Source organism: Eurytemora carolleeae, unplaced genomic scaffold (genome assembly GCF_000591075.1).
Source record: "Eurytemora carolleeae unplaced genomic scaffold, Eaff_2.0 scaffold1542, whole genome shotgun sequence".
NCBI classification, from domain to species: Eukaryota; Metazoa; Arthropoda; class Copepoda; order Calanoida; family Temoridae; genus Eurytemora; species Eurytemora carolleeae.
Genome location: NW_019397450.1, coordinates 38,021 through 57,974, shown reverse-complemented (window position 1 = coordinate 57,974; position 19,954 = coordinate 38,021). Strand labels below are relative to the sequence as shown.

At 31.5% G+C, this 19,954-nt stretch overlaps 1 protein-coding gene and 1 long non-coding RNA gene across 2 annotated transcripts; one reads left to right on the top strand and one right to left on the bottom strand.

Moving 5' to 3' along the window:
- Positions 1–61: 61 nt before the first annotated feature.
- LOC111714364 (uncharacterized) lies at positions 62–2,132 on the top strand. The gene is made up of 3 exons (XR_002767961.1): positions 62–94; positions 1,088–1,189; positions 1,596–2,132. It is a non-coding gene; the product is annotated as an uncharacterized LOC111714364 (long non-coding RNA).
- A 9,836-nt stretch (positions 2,133–11,968) lies between these two features.
- Positions 11,969–19,954, bottom strand: LOC111714360 (uncharacterized). The gene is made up of 9 exons (XM_023489452.1): positions 19,904–19,954; positions 18,641–18,706; positions 17,043–17,145; positions 15,367–15,420; positions 14,888–14,947; positions 13,353–13,478; positions 12,951–13,037; positions 12,275–12,359; positions 11,969–11,994 (listed from the first exon to the last, which is right to left on the bottom strand). The coding sequence occupies exons 3-9, from the start codon at positions 17,082–17,084 to the stop codon at positions 11,969–11,971; spliced, it is 480 nt and encodes a 159-aa protein (XP_023345220.1). The 5' UTR covers positions 17,085–17,145; positions 18,641–18,706; positions 19,904–19,954.

Sequence of the window (19,954 nt, the reverse complement as noted above, 5' to 3'; positions counted from 1 at the left end):
TTAATCTCAAAATTTTAAAAAAATGTAATACTTTTAAAAATACAATTTTTTAAATTTTCAGATCTCCTCCGGACTGGTTTATCAGCCTCATGAGGTCAGAGTCTAAACTTTAAAAAAACATGCTTTGCCAAAAAAAAACCTTGTTTTAAAACAGTTTTTTTTATAGTTTTGAACGATTTCAGTTTAATTCCATAATGTAATGAAATTAATTGAAATTAAATTTTGATCCCTTGAAAAGGATTTGCAGCATGCACTCTTAACATTTTATATTTAAATAACTGAATATCAAGACTTTGAAAAAGCATGAAATTGCGTAGTTGAGAAACAAGACGCATAAAGTCTCAAAATGTTTCCATCTGATATCATATTAAAATTTAAAAATATTGTAAAATTTAATTAAAATAAATTATTAAAGTTAAAAACTTATATTTACTGAGTTTGAGCGCAAAGTCGACGTTCAAAATGTAAAAAAATGTAAACAAAATTCTACAGTAAACTAATTAGTTGTTTAAGGATAGGTTGAGAAAATAAAAATTAACTCTTTTCATCGAAAATAAGTAATCTTATTCAATTATTAGTTTCAATAATCTCTCATTTTTTACAAAGATTTTTTGCAGATTTTTGGAAATTTTATTGAATAGGCAACTTTTGAAGAATTTGTAGAAATCTGCGAATAAATTCATTCAAAAAAGAAATTTAATATAATGATGAAAACGAAATAATTGATTCTAACATTAAATTATTGACAAATAATTTAGAAATATGTTCCTAACATCTCATTAGTTTACTATTGAATTGTTACTATGATTTTTGTCGTCATAATTTAACAATTGAAAAAAATAATTCTAAAAACATACCCACCCAAATTTATGATTTTGAACGCCGAATTTGCGCTCAAACTCGTTATTTACAGATTTTTAAAAATTTTAATATGTCACAAATGAATCTTTAACAAATTTCTACAATATTCATTTTCAGTTCAACCACCATACGTTGCCGGTCACTCCCTTTAAACGTAAATCGTTTTGAATCGAAGGGTCACTTAATATTACGTTTACAGTCCCTTTACCAGCTGTTCATATTCTAGTGTGAACAACCTGCTTCAAATCCTGAACACGAACATGAACTTCTGGTTCTATGCAGGAATGAACAAGAACTTCCGAACAGGACTCAGATCTCTCCTCTCAAGGTAAATAAATAATAAAATTAAACGGACTTTACAGTTTTGTCAATAAATAAAAGCACTGAGTTTTTGCCACAAACTCAATTTTGTTTTAATATCCAATGAACCTGATAGTGTAAACATTTGATATTTCGAAGGAGTTAAAAAATTTGAGTTTACTGAAAAAAAAATATATTTTCTTCAATGCAGTAAAAATATTGTAAATTTTTAGTCAAGAGGGTAAAAATAGCAATATTTGGCCCAATACCATTAATACAATGTAATTTTGGCCAAATGTGAAAAATATATTTGGTTCGATATTGTAAATATTATAATTTGGGCTCAATAAGGTTAAACCAATAGTAATTTTGGCTAAAGGTTTTTAAAATAATGTTTCCTCAAGCTCAATGTGGTAAAAATAATATTTTTTTAGATTTACAGTGGTATCTTCGGAGCTGGGCGCTGCAGTGGAGGTTTAAAAACATTCTTTCATCAAACATTTTAATTAAAAAAAGAGAAGAAATAAGAATCTTACTCTTTCTGTTGTCCAAATGTTGTACGCGAAATATATTGTCATTTTTATGACGAAAAATAGTTACTTGTAAAGCCATTGCACGTCAAATAACGTAAATTGCACCTCAAATAAAGTAAATTGCACGTCAAATAAAGTAAATTGCACGTGAAAGTAAAAGCTATTATATGGCATTCTAAGAAAAGGTATTGAGAAGAACTAAAAATATTTGATTGTGTTTTTCTCATATCTATAATCTTAAAATGAAAACTTGAGGATCTACGAGGTCTCAAGATCGTAGTTAACTCTGTTTAATGCCCGCTTTAAACATAATTATAGATTGCCTAGCTACAACTTTGATACCGAAAATATTCGCGGATTTCTAGAGCACAGACAAGCAAAAACGTGGCCGAAAAAAGTTGTTTAAAAAGCCATTAATAAGCAAAGATTAATGTCTATCTAAAGAAAAGTGTTTTTGCACCCTATATTGTAAAATATGTTTATTCATTTAAAAAATTAAAGATAAAATTTATAATAATATAAAAGTTATATTATTATAGATGATTATTTTTATTTTATTTATATCTCATCATATTCATTTTTCTAAATTCTCAAGTGACGTCTGAAGATGTTAAAGACTGGAGTAATGACATCAAAGTAATTAAGAATTATGAGAATTAACTCCGTCCAATTAAAGGTTGGACACCTAATGAGAATAATCTTTACAAAATCAAAATTTTTCTAATTATTCAAAAATTATATTTTCTAAACAAAAATTTGATTAATTTTACAAAAACCTGATTGAACCCACCTCATTAATGAATGTACTTTGTAAAAAACGTTTTTTTTAAAATGTGAAAATTGTGTAATGATAGTCGTCAACGATCAGTATTTTAGATATAACCTTAAAAAACTATTTTTTGAAAAGAAGCAGAGAAATTGATTATATGCCTTGACCATTTCAAACCAGGCGTTGATTTTAAAAGCATGGAATGTATACATGTCGTCATTATGGAATTTTCCTTTTGAATCAGAATTTAATCAGTTCTCCTTGAAAGGAAAGATAATTAAAAACATGAAAAAAATGTAAAATTACGCATTTTTGAAGTTTTCCTTTTATGTTTTCTTTAACTGAAGATTTGCAAGTATTAATGTATAAATGTTGCTTTTTATTCCTAGAAAACTAAATAGCTGTTAAAATTAGTTTTAGATTTAGTATAGAAAGTGGTTTTTAGCTTGTTAAAGTTATAAAGAAGTTAAAAATAGTTTAAGTTAGTTAAAGTCAGAAAGTTTTTAGGAGCATTTTTAGTTAGTTAAAGTTATGACAGTAGTAAGAGCTAGAGGTTTCAGTTAGTTAAAGTTAGACAGTAGTAAGACCTAGAGGTTTCAGTTAGTTCAAGTTAGACAGTAGTATGAGCTAGAGGTTTCAGTTAGTTAAAGTTAGACAGTAGTAAGAGCTAGAGGTTTCAGTTAGTTAAAGTTAGACAGTAGTAAGAGCTAGAGGTTTCAGTTATTTAAAATTAGACAGTAGTAAGAGCTAGAGGTTTCAGTTAGTTAAAGTTAAAAAGTAGCTAGGCTAGGTTTCAGTTAGCTAAAGTTAGATGGTAGCTTGGCTAGGTTTCAGTTAGTTAAAGTTAAAAAGTAGCTAGGCTAGGTTTCAGTTAGCTAAAGTTAGATGGTAGCTTGGCTAGGTTTCAGTTAGTTAAAGTTAGAAAGAAACGTGGTTTAAGCCGTTTGGTTTCTAGTTAGAAATTTCTAACAATATAAAAAAATTATTTTTACAAAAAATGTTTTTAACAAAACATATAAAATATATTTTTAAAATAATTTCACGTTTCTCTGTTTCTTGAATTTGTAGTAAAAAAATATTTACCCTGAGCTGAAAATTTTAGAATGAGATATCCTTAATCCCGATTAATTAATCTGATTATCCAATGGACACACTTTTAATTTTCTTCTTAATCCTTTCTTTTTGGATAAAAGTTACTTTTGAAACAATTACTGCAGATACGATGCTATATCGATTGGACAAATATCCGATTGAACTAAAGTCAGCTGTTCACAAGCTGACTTTTAGAGCATTTAAACAAATTTAAATTTAGTTTTAATCATGTTAATATGAACTTATTAAAAAACATATTTTATCACATTTAATGACTATAGTCAGTTTGAACGTTAGTCTTAATTAGCATTAATCAAAAGAATACATTCGTTCAATCGATCTTTAGTTCAATTAATATGACACAATCAACACCAGAAATGCGCAAAAAATAAAAATCGGGTTTTCAAAAGTTAAAGACATGCTAATTGGTTGAAATTTTAAACTTCTCTTTTGGATATCGAATGCCTATTGAGTATTGACCTAATCTCGGGTTTTGTATAACATAGAGATCAAGCATTGATCTCGATATCCACCATTCTAAAGTTTTCTTCTCTGTATATGTTTTACATGTGCATTTTATAATAAATAAACTATAAAAATATTTGTATATTATAGGGAAAGATATAACGTAGAGTCTATAGTAACTTATGAATTGAATGGAATAGAACGTATGTTAACGGAATTTAAAAGGGATCTAGAAGGATAAATTGGGATGAAGGAGGATATGGATTGGGATGGAGGAGGATGGATTGGTATGGAGCAGAATAAAATTGTAAAGAAGGAAAATAGATTGGGATTGAGGGGGATGGATTGGGATGGAGGAGTATAAATTGTAATGAAGGAGGATGGATTCGAATAGACGAGAAGGGATTGGAATGCAATTAGGAGGATGAATCGGGATGGAGGAGGATGGATTGGGATGGAGGAGGATGGATTGGAATTTAAGAGGATGGATTGGGATGGATTGGGATGGAGGAGGATGGATTGGGATGGAGGAGGATGGATTGGAATGCAAGAGGCTGGATTGGGATGGAGGAGGATGGATTAGGATGGAGGAGGCTGGATTGAAATGAATGAGGCTGGACTGGGATGGAGGAGGTGGATTGAAATAAAAGAGGCTGGATTGGGATGGAGGAGGGGGATTGGAATGTAAGAGGCTGGATTGGGATGGAGGAGGATGGATTGGGATGGACAAGGCTGGATTGGGTGGGAGGAGGCTGGATTGGAATGTAAGAAGATGGATCGGGATGGAGGAGGATGGATTGGGATGGAGGAGGCTTGATTGGGATGTAGGAGGCTGGATTGAAATGTAAGAGGCTGGATTGGGATGGAGGAGGGTGTATTGGGTTAAAGGAAATTTTCTTCTTCAAAGAAATCATCTATAAAAAACCCTATTCTATGATTCTGAAAAATTCTTATTTAGAAAATAAATATTCTATTATAGTAAGATTTTCCTTCAATTATTTCAAGAGTAAGAAAATTGATTTAATACCAACTTTGATAGACTGAGGCTAGACAGCAGGAAAAATACAAAAGATTTAAGAAACATTTATGTTTTATAAACAATTTACTAAAATACCGAAAAGTCCAAAAAGTTCAAAAAAGATTAAGTTCTAAATTGGTAAATTTCTTTTAACAATATTAAAAGAGTAAAAAAAAACTTTAATGAGATTATACCTAGAATCGGCTTACCCAAAAAAGAGATAATTTATGAATAAAATCCCCAAGACAAGCTTAGTCGTTCATAAACACAGTTAACACTTACACATTATTCAAAATGTCCTCCATTCCTTTAGAGACATTAAACTTGGGTTTCCAATTTTTCCCAGATTAATTTGGTTCCGTAACCTTTACTGAGCTGGAAACTTTTGAATGGGATATCCTTAATCCCGATCGGTTAATTAACCTGGAGATTAATAACAAGAGGAGAACAAGCATTATTTATTCTGGAAATTAAGAAAAAGAGGAGATCAAGCATTAATCTCGATATCCACCATTCTAAAATTTTCAGCTCTGAACTGTTAGGAATGATAACTATTTAAAACTGTGGAAAAATAACCGTGAAACCTGTTTTTTACCGAATCTTAAATAAATTATGCTGAAAAATGTTTACGGGATGATTAGTCCAAATGGAATTGATCCAGAATAATTGTCTCGCAAACTTTTTTCAGAAAGTCCAAACCTAAAGCTCTGTGGAGCATCTAATATCGGTTTAGAAAGGTTCCAACGTCAATTTCCAACAGCTTTTACTGATTCATTATTTTTAAAAGCTTGAGAAAGGTTCCGTAAGGCGTTAACGGAACCAAATTGATCCGGGAAATTTAAAAACCCTACATTTCACCGGTCTTAAGCCTTGCTAGAACTAAAATTGCGAGTTCATCAAATACAATTTGCGGGGTTTTCTCATTAGGTGCTCTTGAGTCTTGATCTTAATCAATTTTGGATTTGACAGAAATAGTCAATAAGAGCATTTTCTTTTCTATACTTCTGATTTTAAAAAGAAAAAGATTTAATGGATTTTTTTTAAATATACAAAATATCTTTTTATTCTGTTGTCTTGTGATATAATGCGGGACAATATGTTATTTAGCTGGACGTGGGTCTATTTGTATCCAATCCAGTGGCCGAATTTTAAGAATTTGAGCGGCGGTTTAAATTTAAGCCGCGGCTTAAATATGGTTGGTTCCACTTAAAATTTTATCAAATGTTTCAAGATTTAAGCCGGCCCTTGATTTAAACCGGGTTTTGCCAGATTTAAACCGCGGCTCAAATTCTTTAAATTCCATCTCGGGACAAATTTTTGTGAAGGACTCCACATGACCGGTCCAAGGAAGGTTTATGGATGATCAAAATTTCAAAAATTAGCCTCCAGGAAAATTCGATTTTCGTTAAAGTTTGACAATCCACGATTTTTTTACAAAATCATCGAACTTATTTTATCGTTTTACAATTTATACAAATAATTACAAGTTGAAAACGAAGTGCCTTGAAAGCCTAGTTAAGGTAAATTTAAGGTTAGCTTAAAATTTACATGTTTTCAATCAGAACTCCTGATTTTTAAGAGCTATTGAGAAAAAAATATTAATCCTTAAAAATTTGCTTTTTAATACTTTGGCTGAAAATCAAAATTAGAAGATGTTACGAGGTCAAAAATTCGTATCATTGATTTCGACGAAATTTGACCTTTTCCTTAGGACTAGATTGCGCTGGAGTGCTTTATGTGCTAATGCAAACTTTATAGTTCCATGTCAGAAAATACAAAATATTCTATAAAAAAAAAATATCGTTATTTGATTGGCTAAGAGAAATCAATGTTCTTTCATGTTGTATGATTCCCAAAGTACAGCTTATCAAGATATAAAAGATATATATTTATTTACTACCCAGAGTCAGACGGGGAGGGGGTGGGGAAAGGGGGGCAATGATTACTGAAGCAGCAGAAAAACTCATAATCAACAATAATTTGTTCTTAAAAATATTCCAACTGTTGAATTGTAATTTCAATCCAAGGAAGGGCATGTCTGATTCACAACGGTAATCTTGAAATCTTTGATCTGATTAATGGAAGATGTTTTGATAACATGTTTAATTCTGAGTTCTGACAGTTCCTTCTTTTTCTGCAACAGAAATGCACAAGTATATTTTGCCACGATGGAAAATAATCAGTTTTAAAAAGAAAAAACATGGCTATATATCAAATAGATTATCAAGTAAAATAGAAAATCAAGTAAAATACACTCTACCTGGATAGGCTGAACAGGCCTATAGTGTCCCGACACGCCATGCTACGGTTCCATGTAATGTTTTTTGACTGACATCTCACGGTCATGTTTGTTGCATTCAGGGGTTAAGTTTTACAAGTTTTAAAGAAATACTTCAATTTTAAACATAAAACGTAACGTTTATGAATATTGTCTATTTTTAAAGATTTTGCATATCCTATTCAAAGGATCCTTAAATATCTCTGAATACAGATGTCTCCTAATTGGTCGTGTACAGTCCTTGTACACAATAGAACCTCCTGTGGAAAATATCGCGTATTATAGGTGTTAATCGATCTCTGTAACTCTCTTATCTCTGATGGCAACAGAAAAATGAACCAATTATACACGACGCGACGTCACATAGTGTCAAATATAACAAGGAAAAGAAACTTTCTCACATTAGTTGACATGTTTTCTAAGATTAAATAAAAAAATGTAAAAACAGAAAATAAAGAACTCATAAAATTGCACTTAAGATAAGATATAGTTTACTGCTAATGATACACATGCAAGTTTTAATGTTACAGGCAAAAAATCTGCAAATATTTTTATATTTTTTACTATATTTATGTAATTATAGCAATTAGGTGGAGATTTGCAAGTTTACAAGTAATAGACAGCTTCTCTTTGTTACCATGATTATGTGTATTGCAATGCTGTTTAAAAGCTTTGTAGATATCAAAAATTTAATTTCGAAAGTCGTCTTCATTGTATTGATATATACAATTCGACGAATGTAAATCTGTTCAAAATTTTAAAGACAAAGCTAGAAACGAATGAGTATTGAGTAACGCTCAAAAACTGAATTTTTGATGAGTTTCAACCACAGAAAATTTTTAAATGCGCGTTGAAAAAAAGTTTTTAAATAGTCATCCATTTTTTATTTTTTTATTTACAAAATAAACTAATTCTGGTCTTCTCCGTTCCGTTCCAATAATTGTAAGAACGCATTCTTTGCGTTCCGTTCTATTTTTGGAACGATGGGATCATTCTTGATAGTTCCGTTCGTTCTTGTGAAAGAACGATTGTTCTTCAAGAACAGAGGTCAGCCCTACTTTCTCTAGTAAAACTAATCATTTGAAGAATTTATTACATACAACTTTAATACAAGTTTTCTAAAATACTGATTCTAAAATCTAAGTAAAAGATTCATTAAGTTTCCAATTATATATTTGAGATAGTGCAGCGTGCCAAAAGGTTTAATTCTTTAATCTTAATTTCACAGAAATTAATCAATTATCTTTTCAATTTTAAAAGTTGGGTTGGAAATGATGTCGATTACTATATTCTTGTAATTATATTTTTGGAAATATTAATTACAAATTATTTAAACCATACATATATTAAAACCAATATTATTATTAAAAAATTTAAAGGGACCGTTCACTTATTTGGGTAAATTAAACAGCCTATTAGCTGTTACTTGGTATTAGTCTTACTTTTAATAGACAACTGTGGCCGGAGAAAAAGCTGATTTTTCGTTCAGAATTCGAGCGAAAAGGGACGGTCCTTTGTCTGAAACACTATACTAGAAGTTTTTCAGCAGCAACAGCCCAAAAAAATTAAATTTATCATATTTTGATGTTATTATGTTTAAGGTAATATATACTAAAATATAAAAGCTTTTGATATTTGAGTTAGCAATAAATTCACGTTTTTCGCATTAAAACGTGTGTAAAATGTTCTCAACTACAATCAATTAATCATTACGCAATTTTGGTTTGTAGATTCAACTTCGCCCTCAATGTAAAACAAATTTATTGCAATGATGCATTAATGTGAGTAATCTTTAAAACTTTCGGAGCTGGATGGGAGAACCGGTCTCTCATAGAGTAATAAAACGAAGAGGTAAAGCTAACCTCATTATTAATTAATTAATAGAGTGCTCGGTTGTGTACATCACGATATGTTTACGCCTTGTTTATGCCTTGTGTTTACGTATCTAGCACTGTACACTTGTAAAGAGTGTGATCGTATTTTTAAGGGGGGTTTTATGAAATTGACAAATTTTTAGATTTTCTTTCTTTATTTAAAGAGAATTCAAGAATGTTGACTGTAAACATTTGACAATTTTCAAATTTTTTTGGGGTAATTTTGGGCTAAATCTTATTAGCTATTGATTAGCGTTGGTCTTATTTTTCAAGGACAACATGTGGTCGGAGAAAAGCCGATTTTTGTTCAGAATTCGAGCGCAAAGGGACGGTCCCTTTAGAACGATACATGTTTCTTTAAAGCAAAGCAGTGGAAAGCAGTGGAAAGCAAAAGAAAGCAATGGAAAGCAAAGCAAAGATAGAGTTTCCGTTGCACTCCAAACTAAATAGATATGAATATTAGACACAGAACAATATAGGCAGATTAAACGAACTTTTTTTTAATGTGTCGTATGGAAAGAAATTGAGTCTTGCCAAAAACTCAAATTTTCTAGTCCCTATATCTTTGCAGTCTGTGGCAAAGACTTATTTTCTTTAGCCAATCATGGAGCGGAATAAATCCCAAAACAGTCCGGCAATAGGTTTGGGCTGGTAGGAATTTAGAAAAGCATTTCCCATTCCTGACACTCCTAGATTGTACACATCCTACTTTTGAGTATTAATAATCGACATCATAGACTCCATCTGAAAAAGAGTTGATTGATATGGTGCAAGCTGTACATGACATTTTTCTGGGTAACCCTCATGTTTAATTTTATTATATAAAAAAATTGCAAAAATAAAACTACGCAAAAACATGAAAAATTATATATTTTTATATACAGTATACATTTTTGAAAATCCCTTGACCAAATTCAATTAAACGTCGTAGTTGTATGCTCTGCGCTAGGTGCATCAATACATGCGATTTTTTAAGAAGCATTTTCACGAAAAAATATGATAAAACAATAATGACGAAAACCCCTTTTAATGATATCTTCTTAAAAATAACTGAAGAGTTAAGACATTATTTAATTTGAATAGTTAAATTTACAATTAAATACACTTCTTACCATTTGCCATTAAACCTCACCCTGGATCAACCAGAGTGAGCAGCATTCGGTTTTTTCTATTTGAAATCAAACTTGTTTTGGTCTATAATTCAACAATCTTATACCTTACAGATTTGTTTATCTTATACTTTTCCATTCAAAATGTATATGCCGACAAAAGAGTATCAAAGAGAAAAGGCTAAAAAAATTATGTTTAATGGGTCAAATTTTGATCGAAAGTCACAGCTTTTTGGAATATTGACAGAACCGTTAAATCCACGTGACCTGCGTGTCTGAATAAAAAAAGATGGAGATATGGTTTTATTTGCTTTAATAATTTATAATTGAAATTAATTTCTGCACAGTCCCTTTAAAAAATCTAATTTGAAATGGTTACCTGTGGAATGGATTGTGTAAGTTGTTCTTCATATTTCTTCAGCTTACGATCCAGCAAAGAGCTAAATAATACATAATGTAACAGCTTAGCAGCTCAAATTCTCGGCATCTAATCCGTAGAATTTTAAAAACAAAACAAAAATTTCGAATTTATAAAAAAATAATTTTAAATACAAAAATTTTAATTTTAGTTTAAAAAAAGATTTTTTAGTCTATTCCCGAGGGTACCAACTACCAATGGGTTCCCTAAAGTTTTTTTTAGACAAATTGGTCCATCTGTTTGGCCAGGTACGGGCCTATGGCTAACGTAATATATATAATATATACAGGGTGTCCCAAAAAACATGGGAATTCAGTTACGAATTGGATATCTTCTTTGTTATGAATTAGCATTTGTAATACCTAATTTCAAAAGTCATAATATTATTATGTCTGCTAGAGTTTATTTTATAAAAAGGGTAAAAGACTATAAAGATGTGTCTATAATGTCTCCGCAAGATGAAGACTGAAGACGGACAAGTTTACTCTGTTTGTATTCTGCAATTTTCTTGTTTTACTAAGTAAAACCGTATGCAGTCAAAACATAAACAAACAAAATGTGAACATAGCAGACGAAACTCTCAGAGATTACAGATTTCTCAGTAGGTATCACTACCCTAAATCAAAGAATTATTTAAAAAGACGATATCGATTTCGTCACTTAATTCCCATGTTTATTGGGACACCCTGTATATAATGTATATATATAATATATTTATTGTTGAGTTCCAAGTTTCACAAAAGTGCTCGATACCTGATGAGATCCAAGTAGAGGCTGTTTATATCAGTTGAAACGCAACAATCTTCTTATAACATTTTATTCATAAACAAATTGTTTCATGCTTTTATGCAATCATCAGTATGAATTGTTTGAGAATTTTTTACAGATGTTTCGCGGATTTTTACGAGATGTTAAATTAATTTTCAAATTAATGTTACATATAGATACATACAATAAAACGAACAAGATGTTAAAAAAAACCATACTTTATCACNCCGGACTCCTCAATCAGGGAAGCTTAGGGGAGGGCCTTGTTTAAGTGTAAGAAAAGACTGGCAAATCTTTCCACTAATTTACGCGTGGGTTTGAGTATTTAGATAGATATAGATCCTACCGCGCGAAGTTGCAATTGTCGTCAGCAATCCATGGGATCGAATTTAAAAAATTTGCGCGACTTGTCTGAACTTCCTGCTGCCGGTTCAAATTGAAACCACCGATTCAAAGTTAAAGGTTCCTGAATGGATTAGACGGCTACAGGGCAGTTGAAACAGGGGTTGCTGGAATATCACAGATTAAGAATTTATAAGACATCAACGCCTGTCAAAAGTGTATTAACAAATATTTTGAGGCTTTCTTTCACCCAATTCAGCTCAGTCAATTTTTAAACTTAAAACGGATATCGTGTTTCTTTTATACAATAATTATATAGCAGAAAATAGTTAAACCGCGCCAAGAAAATTTAAAAAAATTATTACATCCTTTATTTTTCAAAATACTTACTTATCTAAGGTTTTAGATTAGTTTTTTTTAATATTTAAATAAAGCTAAAAATTTGACCTCCTATCTCTGCAAACAAGGATAATGGAGTATACAGCAGACTTTCCTCATTCACTACAGTTCGGGATTGGAAATAGAAATAGACCTAAAAAATAAATGAAATGCAACTACATTGATGTGATATAAAAATAAAAATATAAAAATGTTGTCTAAAAAATATTTAATTTTAGAAAACCCAATTAATGTAATAGGACTAATATGCACAATTTTTAGTATTAAGATTAGGGTTACCAAGTACACAGAAAAAGGGAAATCGTTTTGCGCAAATTTCGCATTTTTCGCGAAAAAAATATTTCGCCAAAAATTTCACACTTTTTCGCATATCGTTCGCTCTCGAAAAAATGCGAAATTTTGCGAAAAAGTTTGCAAAATATGTACGAAAATTTTCCCATTTTTTCGAAAAGTTTTCGTCCGCTGGAAACCCTCAAGAAAATGTACGAAAAAAACAGATGGTGACCTAAAAAATAAAGTGTTAAAGCCAAGATTGTTACAAGAAAGCAAAGGGCCCCGAAAGATTAGTTGTATTTATTTTTCAAATCAAAGTAAAAGAAATAAAAGATTTATTTTTGTTAAGTAAAGCAATGGAGAAGAAAGTTAACCCTATCTCTGCTGGGGTACTTGAATCCCCCCCCCCCCAGCAGGAATAGAGTTAAGAAATGAATATTTAATTTCTCACCTGAGACTTGTTATCAGAGGTTAGAGCCCTGTTTTGTCCTCCAAGGGATAGAAGAAGAAATTCACATGGATTAGGACAATCTCCAGCCTTCATAATATTTTTAAACACATTTTTAACAAAAAACAAGAATACATAAGTTTTATTTTAAATCTTGTTGTTATTTAAAATAATGAAACAAAAGGAATTGAGTCTTTGTCACAAACTCAGATTTTCTAATCCCTACATTTTTTAACTCAACGTCATAGAACTTTGAAATTTCAAACTTTAAATTGTGTTTGAGTTTTTGATTAAATCAAAAATGTATAGAGAGTGTCTCACTAAACATGTGAAATTACATTTAAGTAGAGAATGACATTTTTATCTTTTTAAATAAATAAATTGCATAATCAACCCTGTACTGACCTGGTTTGTGATTCGATCATAATGTGTTTGAAACGCCAGATCTCTGTCCGATTCTTTTCGGCAAATATTTGTATTTTCAGGAACATAGGGTACAGTGCAGCCAGTACTGGTCACCTCTTTCATTTTCTTAGAAAAAAAAATGTAAAAGATGAAGAATTTTATGAATTTAAATTTAAATATAGGGTCTGTCATTTGAAATCAGCCACCCCCTAGTAGGCACCATCTTCGATTTTTTTCAAAGTTAAATATTAAAAGACCTATGTGAAACATTAAATGATTAGTAATTTTTAGACTCTGTTGACCTCTGTGCGCAGAGCACTGAGGCCATCAAATTTTGACCTTTGAGTTTGCTCTTTTGAAATTATCATAATTTTTTGCTTTTTGAGATATCGAACTAATTGTAAGGCTTTATTTGTTGGTTCATAAAATAATCGATAACATTAATTTTTGAAACTCGTGTCTCAAAAAAAAGACATCGTATACTTCCTTGTTTTATTTATGTTGAGAATACTGAATAAAAATTTCATGCATGAGAAAATATTGGCTTAGAAGTTATGCTCGTGTTTGTGAGCATAATTCGCCGATTTTCAGTGATTTCTGCCAAACCAGCAGATATAAATAGCTTGCTCAATATGTGATATAAGACATGCGTTTATGAAATATGATCTGGATCATAAAACTGAGCTAGGACTTTCGCCGACTTCAAGCAAGTCGGTTGGGGGAATATGCTGCAGAAGGAAAGGGGAGCAGGATGCCATGTAAATTGCCTTAGATATTTTATTGTTTTTTTTTTCTCATGCTAAAATTTGATATTTTTTCTTCAAATATAGAAGAAACAGGAGGAATTAGTTAAGTCGACGGATGCCTAAGTTTCCGTTGCATAAATACTTTTATGAAAACCTTCCAGCTTCCTTCCAGGATATGTTTAATTCTTTAGCTGAACCAAATAGAACAAAATCATATAAACTTGAACGGGTTCTCTTTAAAACCCTAGAATGTTTTCCCTCTGCCTTATTTCCAAAAATATGGAATTCGATTGAATTAGAGCTTAAAGAAACTAAATCTGCAAAATCGTTTAAAAGAAAAGTCGCCAAGATCTATTTAGATAGTTATGCAAATTATATCTGTAAAAAAAAAATTGTGTATCATGTGGATAAACTTAGTCTTTACTATCTTCTTCACCCTCTAGTTCATAAACATGATTCTAATAACTTATGTTACCCTCTGTTCCAACCCTTATGCTGAGTATCCTCCCTTTTCTTTATACTCCCTCACCTCCTCCTTACCATTTACCTGATTTATTATCATTCTTATGTTTAAAATGTACAATGTACATTGTTTTTATCTGCAATTCTCATTCGTTTATAGTGGGCCAACCAATTAAAACAACCTACTCTGGTTAGGCGGGTCCAAACTACATAGTAAATTGTGATTTTTTTATTTGTATTATCTCGTGCTTTGTAGTTGAATAAAATATGAAATGAATTGAAATGAAAGGTTCCCTTGGTCTGACCGGGTAGTCCTTTTTAATATACCTTGGTTAGGATGTTATATATACACTGATCATACTCAACAATACCACTGCATTTAAATCCCTTAAAACCAGCTGTTTCCAATATGTTAAATCTACTGAAGAAATAAAATAGTCCTTTAAAGAAATATCGTTTTTAAGTTCGTTGAAACGAACAAGTAATTTAGGTGTTTGGTACTTTCCCACAGGCACTTTCCCAAGGACGACTTCCCAATTGGTAACTTCCCAAATGTGCGATTTCCCAAGCGGCAATTTTCCAAAGGTTTATAGGTTAGGCCCTCTGAGGCTCCGATGGCTGCAATGGGGGCTGAGCGCTGCGGCTAGGATGGGATAGGAAACCGAGCGCGCTAGAACATGTTGAGGGGCCGAGCGCTGCAGCTAGGACAGACTTGGGAAGTTGCCGCTTAGGAAAAATCCTTTAAGAAAGCTCCTAACATCGTAAACTTAATTTATAAATATTCAAATTAATTTGGATCAGGTTTCCTTCTGGACTGTTTTTGTATGTTCGTCTAACATCTCAACATGAAGCCAACTCACCTAGTCAGAATATTAAGCACGTAGTCAGAAATTTTACATTTACTATAAATACTGGTACTGGGATAAAATTAAAATGGTGGTCATATATATTGTTTCACGTTAACAGACCAATCTACTTTCAAAATTTAGAAAGACTTATTTTTGCATACATAAAGTTTAATTTAAAAATTCTCTTGTTAAAATCTTTTTAGAAAGTTAGTTTGTATTTATAAATCTGCAAACAAAAATGAAAATAAATACAAAATGCTGCTTGGAGATTTAAATAAAGTAAAAATTATTTTTTTAAATAATGAATTTAGAATTTTATTAGAGTCATGGAAGTTCGTAGTAAGATTTTGACTCCACTGCAGACCACCGGAGGGAATTAGGAGGGATATCTGAATCCCTCCAGTGAAATTATAAACCCCCTGGATAGATATCAAATCACCATCAAATTGAAAAAAGTGAAAAGTAGAATCGAAATCTTACTACAAACTTCTTTGAGCCAATTTAGAAGTCTTTTTATTGAACTAATTAAGTATTTTAACTAATCCTATTTATAAGCAAACATAAACGTAAATTAAAAAAACAGTTTTTGTACATTTTCCTGCATTTTTTTAAAATGAAAAAAAGTTTCTTAGAATTTCTGGTGATATTTTTCAATATACCTTTTTACCTCATCAAGGGAGAGTAGGCGTAATTTCAAGTAACCCTCCGTGCAAAGATGGCAATGAAGGATTTACAAGGGGTCAGTTCCCTTCAAATCTTTGTATGTTTGTTGAGTACTGAGTGTTTGTTTAAACTGATTAAAACCCGCTGAAAAGTCAAGCTTGCACTTTCTTGAGTTTAAACTCAACACAGCGCATATTGGAAATTGCAGCAATGAATTCAAAAGGGTTTCAATAAGTTTGCACACGACGACAAACAAACACATGTTTGTTAATTGGACATAGCCTTCTTTGCAAAGAAGTTTATTTTAAATTACGCTTACAGTCACTTTAAACATTTATTAAAGAATAATAATTACAACGGCAAGCCATGTATATAAACCATCATGTAATCAAAAATCTTTTTTTTTAAAGGGACCGTAAAGGAAAAATGAAAGGGGATATTGGCTGACACCTTGAACGATTCCTATAAAACATCTATCTGATGTTCCTGTCTCGAGAAATTGACATAAAACTGTTTCAATAAACTAAAATTCATATATGTGCAATTTGGTATAAAAGTTGTAGTATTAAACAGATCATATTCAACAAATAAGCAACCAATCTGAAAACGACGAAATAATACTAGTATTTGAATAATTTGAAGTTTAATATTGGTTTGACCTGCACCTGAATACTAGTATTTGTTTAGATTGAAGTTTAATATTGGTTTGACCTGCATCTGAATACTAGTATTTGTATAGATTGAAGTTTAGTATTGGTTTGACCTGCATCTGAATACTAGTATTTGTATAGATTGAAGTTTAGTATTGGTTTGACCTGCATCTGAATACTAGTATTTGTATAGATTGAAGTTTAGTATTGGTTTGACCTGCATCTGAATACTAGTATTTGTATAGATTGAAGTTTAATATTGGTTTGACCTGCATCTGAATACTAGTATTTGTATAGATTGAAGTTTAGTATTGGTTTGACCTGCATCTGAATACTAGTATTTGTATAGATTGTAATTCCCATCCGTCCTGACAGATCCAGAAACTGTCCTCTGTGGTGCAAATATATCTTCAAATCAACTTTCCTAGATGAAAACTAGTTTTTAAAGGGACTGGTGACGTAATTATGTTAATAAACATATTGATCGAAAACTTACGTTCGTTCAATTGATCCTTAGTTCAAATGATATGACACCATCAACACCAGAAATGCGCAAAAATTAAAAACCGGGTTTTCAAAAGTTAAAGAGCGCATCACTAATCTCTAGAAATAAACCTAAAGACTAAATTAGTCTTTATATTAGCAAAAAGAGAGGATCAAACATTGATCTCCATTATGTTTGATCACACCTCCTGAACCTCTGAACCGTTTGCCTAAAATTCAGATTGAGGAATTTGGTAGAACCACGGGAATGTTCTAAGCTTGGTTTAAAGATTCTAAGTTGAGTAAGTTGACTTGTATAACTCGGTAGAACCAACGGAATGCTTTTAGCTTAGTTAACATCATTGTTTCAACTTTTTGGCCTAAGTTTGCTTAAGTTGGTTATTTAAAACCAATAGAGATTGCAACGCGGGCAGAATCTATCTATATATCTATTCAAATCTTAAAATCAAATTAGAGATCTACATGTAAATTAACGGCAAAAACTTACATGGAAATCTTAACTTATATTGAAACAAGAGTGGATCTATTGAATCATGGCCGGGAATGCCTTAAGCTTGGTATAATAGTTCTAAGTTGTTCTAAGCCAAGTTCAATTTTCTGAGACTGGCGCTCTCCACTAATTTTTCCCCCAATTTTTAATTTGATGATCAATGATTGATCCCTCAGTTAAAGTTGTCCCAGCAGTGTTTTATTTATATCATCATGGGATATCAAAGAGAAAATTTATCCGTAGAATGAGAGCAATGCTTGATCTTAGTTCTGAGTTCAATGGTTTAGTTAAAGATATCTTCAAGACCAATCAGCAGCAAAAATAATGATTTCCGTCAATTAAAAATTACCCAAACACAAGTATGTTGTATTTAATATTCTGATTATGGACTTTAGAAGGATAATGAGTTCTCTCACATCTATACTTTGCTTGTCTGTATGATTTATCCAATAACGCCAAAACGGGTGAATTGATCAGGCCCAAAGTTAAATTGTGACAACTCAATATACCCTAGAAGAGATTTATACAGGATTAAAGATAAAAAATGTTGCCCAGAAAAATTCGACATTTATTTTTTTTAAATGCTTTAATTTACACAGACACTTTCGCTAAAATGGCAGCTGAACACTACTGTATATGCCAAGTCCATTAGCGCCTGATCCAATCAGGGTTTAGTCATGTGTTTGGTGTCTATTCTGAACCAATAGAAATAGTTTGGTGGTAACATCTATCTTTCTTTCTATTTCATTATCCAATTAGAGTTATGAATCCTTCAATTGGCGCTATCAGTAAATGGAAATATTTACTTCTACTGAAACTATGGTGTTAAAGTGCAAAGGTTAACATCTAAGACTGTTACAGAAACAAGGTGTGGAGCTTCTTAAAATTTTAGTGCATCAAAAATTGTATTTATGATTTTTCTTACCCTGTAATTGTCGCATAGTATACTCCTAGATTCTTAATTTTGGGACCAGGATAGACGGAATGGCATCTTAAGTAAATAATGTGACAAAAACAAACAATAATTATATTTCAAAAATGAAGATAATATAAAGAGAAATGATAAAAAGAAGTCTATAAAATAAATTTTATGACTTTTAAACAATATGTAAAGCAAAACGATTGAAAGTATAAAGACATTTGTAAATATCACAGTGCTGAAAATGTGCCTCAATTTAATGTTATACAGGGTGTCCCACGAAACATGACAGTATCAAGACGGTTTACAGGTCGACTTTGATCTTTGAAATGGTTTACAGCATTTATTCGTAAACCAAATATTATAAGTAGCATTCTAGGGTTAATAGTCACAAAACACCGATTCCAATATAGTCCTCGGCAATTCCAAAATGTGGTCTGCCTTTTTCATGCTTCCAATATTACTGGAGATTTTTGTTCAGATTTTGACAATTTTGGCTTTATTTCAAAAAAATTAAAATCGGAACGAAATTTTCGATATCTCCAGGCCAAAAAATCAGACCACATTTTGGAAATCCAAGCTTGGAGAATTTTGTGGTCAGCGTTTTAATAATCACACGTGTGAAAGAAGGTTGACGACTGAGTTTCTCAAATAAATTTAATAATCAAAGACGACTTTCAAATTGTCTTGTTACTGTCATGTTTTGTGGGACAACCTGTACCTCATATTAGACACAAATCTTTAGATAGTTTTCTTATTTAAAGGGACTGACAGCGTAAATTCAAATAACCCTCCACGCAAATATAGCCATGCCTGATATTCACATCGGTACCCATGAAAGCTTTTTCTGATCAAGTATGAAGTTATAATATTCAATTGCGGATTCTTTACAAATGTGATTAGCGCACTTATTCTGCAGGAAAACATCAGGTAGCAGATTTAGCACTTATTCTGCAGGAAAACATCAGGTACCAGATTTAGCACTTATTCTGCAGGAAAACATCAGGTAGCAGATTTAGCACTTATTCTGCAGGAAAACATCAGGTACCAGATTTAGCACTTATATATCTAAAAAAACGACAATATCTTCCACATTATAGATCAGAGAATGGGTTCAAGGGTTTCGTTGTGAATCGGGCATTGTCATCTTTACATTTAGGGTAACTTGAAGTTAAAATTACATTCCCTTTAAAGAAAGAAGACGACAATTACACCGCTAGAAATTGGTTATTTCTGAATCTAAGGAATACAAAGAGGTTAATTCCTAACCTGCCGAACCCCCGATGGTACTGCTGACTCCAAATGAAATCTTTACTTGTT